Raw genomic sequence first — 9,541 nt, forward strand, 5'->3', positions numbered from 1 at the left:
TGATGAAGGATTGCCAAAGCACTGCCAAATCTACAGACTAACTAGGGTAGGGAGGCTGAGAAATAGTACATAGATGTTGATATGTAATGGAGTGGTCTGTGGAATTGGAAACCAGGCTCAGAATTAAACAACACTTGAACAATCTGATGGCATGGGAATCAAGGTACTGAAAGGGTAATTGTAAAGAGAGAAATAAATTACTGTTTTTCTTTCCCCAAGGTTTTGGAACTCAGTTTTGTATTCCAAAATATACAGGTTATTAACCTGTTTATTGCAAATATTCTGTTAATTCAGAATGTAGTGAAAAGCAGACATCATACTAATGAATGCTAATTAATATTAATTAATAGAATTGATAAATCTTTTGGACATTCGTGAAAAGAACCTAAGTTTCAATTATGAATAATGTTATTGATATTTTTTAAAATATCATTTGATCAAAATAAATTTGTCTCTCTTCAGATTCCGCAGATGAAAGTAAACCTTCTGAAAGTGCCCAAACTGAAGAAGTTAAAGGAGATGAAAAGAAGCCCACCGAGGAAAATGCCTGAAGGTGCAAAGTCCCCAGCCCCAACTACTCTCTCCCCTTTGATGTGTGGACCATTCCCCGTATGGCTAAAGGCGGGAAAGTTTTCCAGTCAAACAGTGTGGCTTAATTTAAATGTTCTTGGTGTTGTTCTGGCAGTTTGATGACCATCATTTGGAATTTTTGCACTGTACAAAATTTCTCTGGCTCTCTGTTTCACTGTATGCAATGTTACTTTAAGAAGTAAAAATGTAAGTGAAAATGGTATCCTTTTAAATGTGATTGGAATGAATATCCATTTGTTTTAAGAATAAAGCAAAGTGCCAATTATTGGTGGGTAAGGCCTCATTCTGATCCTAACTTTGAGGTTGTTTTTTATCTTAATCTCCATTTAATTTATCAAATAATATTTAATTGCAATTAAACTAATTTAATGTGATTTTAGTTTATCCAACAATTCATGAATATTTGAAGATTATGTCACTGCCCCATAACATACACAAATGTCCTGTTGACATACGTTTGTTGCATGATCTTTGGCAGAATTACATTACGCAATAGGGAGAGAAATGCATTGATTATTTAATTGCTATTCAATAGTAGCCTGCAGATATAAAATGTTGTGATCAGCTGATTTCTATATTCCTCTTTCTTTGGTGTTTTCTGTGCTGCCCTGCAATTTGCTGCAATACTGTTTCATCAGAACATCTTGATGGCTGCCCTATGCTATTCAGCTGTAAACTAGAAAAACTATACATAATAAAGTCTGCTATTTTGCCTTTTCACGTTAAGTACGAGAAAAATTCTCAGAATTTAGGAAAGACCCATTTAGATTTTATGTAAGCAGCTAAAACAGGGGAAAGGAAGAGCTAACAGGACAGGACAGAATTCAAAGGTATTGGATTGTTTGACCATTATGTATCATTGTAATTAACACATTTAGGAATTATTGCATGGATTGTAGCTCATTTTACAAAAACGTACTGCCTCTGTGCATCAAACAACTCAGTCAAATGGTATATGACTCTAGAGAAAGAAGGGATCCATTAAAAATAAGGCAAAAATCTATTGTGTAATACTCAAATTCAATTATATGAAAGTACTATCCTTTGTCCTTAGATCATCAACGGTTCCTGGATTGGTTTCCAATTCCAGTTCTTCAATTCACTATACATTCAAGAAGATGTTAATTTCTTTCCCATCAGGGTTCACTAGCACAGAAACTGTCTCCAGTAATATATTGCGGGGAAATTGATTCACATCACTGCCTTACCTACTGGTCCTTGCACCATTCCAAAGGCCCATCGATCATGCCATGCAGCATGTAGAAAGAATTAGCATGAATATTAACCTAGGATGGGGGAAGCAAGGGAGCAAGAATAAGTTTATTCATCTGCTGGAATCTGTGAGGAGTCAATGCAAGAACTAAAGTCATGTCAGTGTTCAAAAGGAAGTGAGACACAAGCTTACTTTGTTTGACTTGACAGAACAGCAAACCTGTAACTCACAAATCATCCCCATCTACAGATTAGAACTCCACCTTCAAATATCTAGAGGAATGTTACTAGCAGATAGGCCTCTGGGCATTTCTACCACTAGACTATTATAACACTTCTAGTAATATTTATTAAATTGCAGTCATTAGTTGGACATATCTTCACTAGAGCTTTTTTTTCATTCTCAATTACATTATTTTCTGCTTTAAATGTTGTCCAGTACAGAGAATTCTGGACAATTTGAAACATTTTGCTTATTTTTGCTGGAATGCCTCAGTTGCTATTATATTGAAGAGATTTCATCCAAAATGTTGTGTTAGTATTAGTAGCACATTCTGAGAATGTAATAAAACAGTGATGCATGTCGCACGGTAGAACACCATTGTTTGTACACATGTATTATATTCTCCCTGCTTACTGAACAACACCATTGAAAGATTTCTTTCATTATAGTACTCTTAAGGCAATAACCTGGCATTGAAAAGTAACCATTACTGGAGAAACACAAGTTCTATACCGAATAATTAAGCAAAATCAAATTCCCAAATATAAAAACTGATTTCTTAAGGATTTAATTTGTTACATCTCTTCACAAGCATATTCAATTATTATATATTGATTACGTTCAAAAATAAAATGATTTCCCAGTTTTAAGTTAATAAACTTACTCAATGTTACAGCATATCTGTGATACCTTCACGTGCAAATGTAACAGTGATTTGACTGGTTTCAGTTTAAAAATATAAAATAGATGTTTATGATTGAAGTACAGCGATACATTTTAGTGAGGAGTATGTAAAATAACAATTATTTTTGGCTAGGTCTTGCATGCAGAATTTAAGATTCTAAAATTCACTCAAATTACCATTTCAATTTAAAAAGAACATCTTTATATTTGTGCCTCTCCACTTCACTAAAGTAAGCCCAATTCTGTACAATGATTTGTCAGCTGCCTTCAATGAAACCTCAAATTATGGAAAAGAGTAACATAGGAAGATATCAGGTCACCATAACAACATATTACTAAAATTACCTCTGTAGAAATGATGAAAATAAAAATTCTTCCCTTCATACATTTCAAAATACTTATGTGTTCCTTGCTGAATAACACTGTCAATTGATTACACAATGGGCAATACCATCAATGTGCAAATCTGGATTTTTTTATTTTTAAAATGAAAATTATATGGAGCTCAATGGATTCATTGTTCATTAGTTTGCAATAATACTAAGAAAGTTTTAAGTTCTTAAAGTATTAAATAGTCAGGAATGAGCAATTCATTTAAACTCATAGCTTTCTATTACTATTTAACCAAAGCCACTCAGTTCATTTAAAACACATGATGAAACATGAGAATCTTATAATTGATCACTTTTGCTAACATTTCTTTTGTGTGATTTTAATTATAATGATTTAAAAGGCAAGGTAAAGCACCTTATTTAAATACAAAAGAAATAAAGTGGTTTTCTTTATTGATTGGCACTATTCAATCCAGAAAAATATTTTTATTGAAACTCATACCCATTCGTTTCTACTGATATTTTGTTTTGCTCACTGATAACAATATCCACTGATTTTGAAAATATATAAACTGAAACATTCACTTACTTGTATGGTATATAGCTTCAAACATTTCTAAATAGTTAGATTCTTTATATCTAAATGTTTGTTCATTAGAGATCACAACCAAGGAGAATGATGATACAATTCATAGAAAGTTTTGTCACTTGGCTTTCTACCAAGATTATCAACCATTTTCTATAAATTCTGTGTAGTTCAATGCAAATTAGGTGAACGAAACACCTCACTCCACAGAATGAACACAGCAAGGTGCAAGTGCTAAACTCATTTACTGAGTACAACAAAATGCCAATATATTTTTGTTTTGGAAACCAGGTGAGAGAAAAGGTAATATCTGCGGGGGGCTTCACAAAGAATTGAAAGAAAATGATTTTTTTTAAACCCAGGGCTGAATATGCAAATATGTGCAACTCGTGATGATCGTAAATGAAGCATAGTTGATGTGAATTTCTAACCTGGATTCACGAAAATTCTTTAACTGTTCCCACTTGAGCTTTGCACTCTGACTTTTCACCTCTACTGGTGGAAAAAAACACATTTTTTGTAAAATACCAAAAAAACCCTGATTTCTTAACCTAATTAATCATAATAAATTGAAACCTCAGTGCTGGAAAATGTTTTTGTCCAGTTTCCTCCTTAGATAAAGGCCATTTAACGTAAAATTATGAGACAGTTAAGGAATGTTTAAAAACTTTTTAGCACTAGACTCCAGAATCATATTATCTATGATGCACTTTGGCAACTAATAGCTACTATCTGATATTCTTCTTGATTTTCTAGTGAGTTTCCCTTTTGGGATATACCTGTATGTTGATATCATAAAAATGTACAATTCTCATCTGTTACAGATCTATTTGTTATTTTATGGGAAAAATAGAACATTAATAATTCCCGGATCCAAATACTCATTGTCCTCTACATCATCTGTGATGGTGTGCCATGAATACAACCAAAGGTATTGATATTTAACCCAAGTGCATAATTTTACTTCTCTGGTGTTATTAGACTGTCAGTTTGAATGCCCAATCTCTTAGAAAGATTTCCACTTTTCAATAATTGGTTATTGTGCTTACACCTAAACATGGCAATACTTGTCACTGCTATTTTGAAAGTTCTTGAAAGTTCTTTGAAAACTCTGGAGTGAAGAGAATGGCTATAGAAGCCAACAAGGGAATACTAAACATCTAAGCTTCTGTAAGAGAGGGAGCGGGAACATAAAAGGGCTTGGAGACAATTCAGTCTACTTCTCTTGGCTTGATTACCTAAGCATATTGTGAAAACTTTGTGAATCTCGGCACAAAAAAGATCCTTTAGTATATTGGCAAGCTCACTGTATCTCTGTATGTAGGCAGACAACACTAAATTGGCATATCTGGTTAGTACATACATATCACAAATGTTTTGGCTGTGGGTATTACTTGTACTTTCATATGTGTTACACCTCTAGTTTTGTTTTCCTGGGGTAAATAATGCCAACTGCTTACTGTTATTCAGCCTTGTAATTGCCTCAGAGAGAATGGTTGCAACATCAGAAATTAACAGACTTTTGCTTGGTTATTCTACAAGGTCACTGGCTGAAGTCTACTATTCATAAATTGCAGTTAATAGGGGAATGAATGAACCAGAATTTCTGCCAATTTTAATAATGATTCTTGCCCAAAAGTAAACACAAGGAATGCATACTGGTACAGTGTGATTTCATAGGTCACACGAAACAATTACTTGGTTATTTAAAATGTTTTTAACCTACTGTTTTTAAGATGAACACAAAACAAAACGCAGGAAACATTTAATATTGTTCTTGAAGTGATTTTTTATAATGCTGTATCAATATAGTCCTATTTATTAATGTAAGTATGTAATGCCTTGCCGTTTGAATAGACCTCAAGCTTTTTGCCATACCAGAAATTACTGCGTTTAGTATCTTCTTAGATAACCGTTACAGAGATAGCAAGAACTAAATACAGAAAAAAAAAACATAACTACAGGTCACCTTCCAATTTTAGCCAGGCAGTCTCTTAAACTGTACCAAAACTGAATCATGGTTAGGTGACGAGAAGTGAGTTTACTTTGTCTCACATATATTTCTAATAGTTTTAGTGGCAATTTGCAAGTTTACTCATCAAAACAAAGAGGACCATTATAGCTGCAACAATATGCAGTCATTAATCATTTTAGTAACTGCTTAATAAAGGTTTCACACACATCTGGATATGTGGCAGAAGTAGTAGGATTGGTGAAACAGGCCACTGAATGCAGGCAACTGTATAATTGCTTGGTGGGGGAGACAAATTTTAAAATGTGGTCACAATTCAACTCTATTTGAAGGGAGCTTAGAACTCTTGATCTCCTTTTTTTATAAAAGAAAACTAAGTTAAGGAAGAGTTCAGATTCTGTATGCATGCTGGTCATAGGTTTCAAATTGCACCAATATTGTATTTGCTGAAGCTGTACTTTTGACTTGGACCTAATTGATGCTTAGGCTAAAAAGTTTTTAAAAAGGCTGTGTGTATATTTCCAACTGCATTGCCACGAAATGAAACTCTAGCAGACAATAGATCTGTTGGTCGTGCAATTGTTATGGATAATTTCTCAATATGTTGCCTCCTTATGCATAAAATAGATCAAATGTAATTATCTTACAGATGAACGCCGTCATTAGCCACCTTTTATGTCATGTAGGCCATTTTACCATTGTATCAGTGATAATCGTGTAATTTAGAGTGTGTTTATATTGTATGAGCACCCTTACAAGTTGGTATGTTGAATCCACAGTATAGTGCCAATTAGGCTTTAAGGACATGCACAAAGTACAGAAAATATAATTTAAGACAATAATAAAATGAGGCCCGCAGTGTCCTTTTGGCATATCCAATTGAATACCAATGTTACCATGCTTAAGTACAAGTCTCAGACACTGTATAACTATGTTTTATGAATTAACCATCCTCAGAGCACAAGAGTTTGTAGTTGGAAGCATACATTTCTTTCAGCCTTAGTGAATTTTTTGATTGCCTTCCTGCCTACTTGATTGGCCACTGCCTTACGCAATCCTGATCTACTTGCTTGGTGCTGTTGAGTCCTTTGTGATGTTCTGTAGTGCTTGATTGCTGGTATTTTTGTACTGGTAAATTATTTTTACTCAGCAGTAATGATATTCTGAATTTGTGAGTGTGTGTAATTGGTGTGGCATCTAAGATGGCTGATGCAGAATGTGGCCTGCCTTTTTTTCACAAAACGTTAGAGAGACAGTGGGGAGAATGAAAAATAAAAGTCACCAGTCTTCACAATATTCATGTTGTTGTGTTTCCTTCTTAAATGTGATTTCCTTTCAATATTATGATGAATACAAAAGCATTGGACAGAAGTGTTTGATATTTATTAGTAAAATGTTCTTTCGTACAGTTAGTTAATTTGCCTTTTATCCTGTAAACCAGCAAAATAAATGGAGTTCTGTTGATATTAATGGGAATTAACAGAAAGTAAGTATTTACAGTATAAAACAGTCAGACTCAATTAATGCTAGATTACTACATAAATCATGAAGATTTTGGTCTTGATCTATGGCAGTAACTCCATTCATGCCAGTTAATGGATCCATACGGCTTTGCAGCTAATATAGATTGACTGATATTTCAGCACAAAATCAGAAACTTACAACACAAAATTAAATTTATTGCAGCATGGAACTGACGATTGGCGTAACAAACTTGTCAAAATCTTTTTTTTTCTCAATTGGAGTTTGTAAATTAATCAGGAAGAAATAATACGGAGATAATTCAAGTCTTGCAGAAAAAATTGCTCAGCAGTTGTCTCTTCCTCATTACAACCCAAAAGATAATGTATAAGCAAGATGGTAAAATATTTTTCAGTGTCACTTTATGGAACCAACTACGTCTTTCCACTCCAATCCTGCATCTAAATTCCTCGACTATTTGACTGCTGAAAATAAAAATCTTCTATCTATCCAGCCAATTATGCATCTTCTGAAGTGTTGTAGAGTATCTATATGGGAAATGTGGCAGTCAGCTTGTGTACAGATATCCCTCACAACAGCGAGCAAACCAGACAAGGTTGATTGAGGATTAATTTTGTGCAGAACATTCATGCTAACAACTATGATGTTTTCCAAAGTAGTACTCTGGAAACAGTTACTCACCACCCCAAACCCCAGATTCTTACACATGAATGTCAGTTGAATTTACATGCTTGTTCCTAGAGTGAGAAATGAGATTATTAGAGAGGTACCCGGGGAGCTATGAATGGAGCACAATAATAACAGTAATCTACTCCATCCTGAATTCTTATTACATCTGAAATTTAATATATGATTAAGTTTGCCTTCCTTGAAGAAGCATTGGCAAAAGCAAAAAAAAAATTATCGATGTCTTCCAAAAATTTGTTTTGAAATGTGTGTAGCTATAAAACCTAGCAATGAAATTCGGGAATATATCAAAAATATATAAAAGCACCACAGTCAAAATCCAACAATTAACACTGGGAATATTAATTCTCATCTGCTTGGAAGAAATAGCCTTGCCTCAAGTTCATGCTACATTATACATCTGAATACAAGTTCAGAGTTTGGTATATGCAACTGAGAGTTATCATTTGCTTCTGAGAATGCCACATCACTTGCCTGTAGTCTGTTGCAAGTAATAGTGAACAATTGGAACTGAAGTGAAAAGCTGTGCCGCAGGAGAAGCTAGATGATCCAAAATCAGCAAGAGCTTTAAAGCATTTAGTACAATCCAAAATGATTGCTTTTAATGGAATGAATTAGGAAGCAATACAAAGTGCTTTCACTACTATGTATTGTGTTTAGTGCTTTAACTGGAGGAAAGTTTTTGAGACAGGCAACTCAAAAAAAAACATTTATGATAGACACTATGATACACTTAGACCTGGACAGCAACTTTCTGAGAGAATTCACTTGAGTCTCTTAAATTCAGCTGTCAATATGTGAATACTTAAGAAAACTGTAAATGATAAATAGAAGTGCAATGTTGAAAGTTTTAGTCAAAAAGCATGCAATGCGTAAATACTGGCTAACGGTTCCTTAGGGACAGCCTCAATCTTCAGCCAGGATTTCATAAGAAACAATATAAATATATGTGTCCAGTGATTCCATTGAAATGGTGGGATCTTCCTTGTAGAAATGTTAGCTTTCAGTCGGTGTCAATATTTCAACTGAAAGGAGGAGTCAGGTTTTACTGCAACAAGAGACAAATCATCAGATTCCTCCAGAATAAACTATTATGAAAGGATAGCGTAATAAAGACATCAAAGAAACCATTGCTACACCAGCTTACAGCTTCAACTTGAATTAATAAGATTCAAGGAAGAGAGAATTTATAATTTGTCAGTTAAAAGCAATCAGGAGAAAACAACATTAGGTAGCTAGGTAGTTAAATAATATTCAGAACTTTTATTCTGAACTGTGAAAAGAGCTTTATCTGAAGCAAAAACACTTGTATGAGCCCAGTAAAATGATTTCTATGCTGTAAGTACTTTATGTGAACATCTTGCAGTTCAGCAATCTTAATGCATTGCCGAGCCCAATCCTACAGACATAATCATTAGTAATAGATGTTGTTTTGAGACATATTGATATAAGCCCTAAAGCCAGTAAAAACTAAGTTTGACTCTGAATTTGATCCATATTATTTTCTAATTGGAAAGACATGATCTAGTGACAATCACCACTAAATGGAAAGGTTTCAACCAAATTTTTTTAAAGATCCTTCGTCTCAATTGCACACAGCTTTCACTGCCAGAAACTCAAAAAGCTCCCTGGGTGTTTTTTTTTACTTAAGGTCACGTGGGAAGCACTGAACACAAAGTAGATCATAAATTTACAATTCAGAGAAAGGCAATTAGATTAATCTGATATCAATAATCCAATCAATTAAATCACAGTTCAAACTTTTGTGGGAT

General features: G+C 33.9%; 1 protein-coding gene across 2 annotated transcripts in view; it reads left to right on the forward strand.

Moving 5' to 3' along the window:
- gap43 (growth associated protein 43) overlaps window positions 1-6,896 on the forward strand; it is a 302,554-nt gene extending 295,658 nt beyond the window's left edge. For both annotated transcript variants that reach the window (XM_063050859.1, XM_063050858.1), the window contains exon 3: window positions 463-6,896. In XM_063050859.1, coding sequence (XP_062906929.1) covers window positions 463-551 — 89 coding nt within the window. In that variant the 3' untranslated portion in view covers window positions 552-6,896. The remainder of the gene's footprint in view (window positions 1-462) is intronic.
- The last annotated feature ends 2,645 nt before the right edge of the window (window positions 6,897-9,541 follow it).

Source organism: Mobula hypostoma, chromosome 6 (genome assembly GCF_963921235.1).
Source record: "Mobula hypostoma chromosome 6, sMobHyp1.1, whole genome shotgun sequence".
Taxonomy (NCBI): domain Eukaryota; kingdom Metazoa; phylum Chordata; class Chondrichthyes; order Myliobatiformes; family Myliobatidae; genus Mobula; species Mobula hypostoma.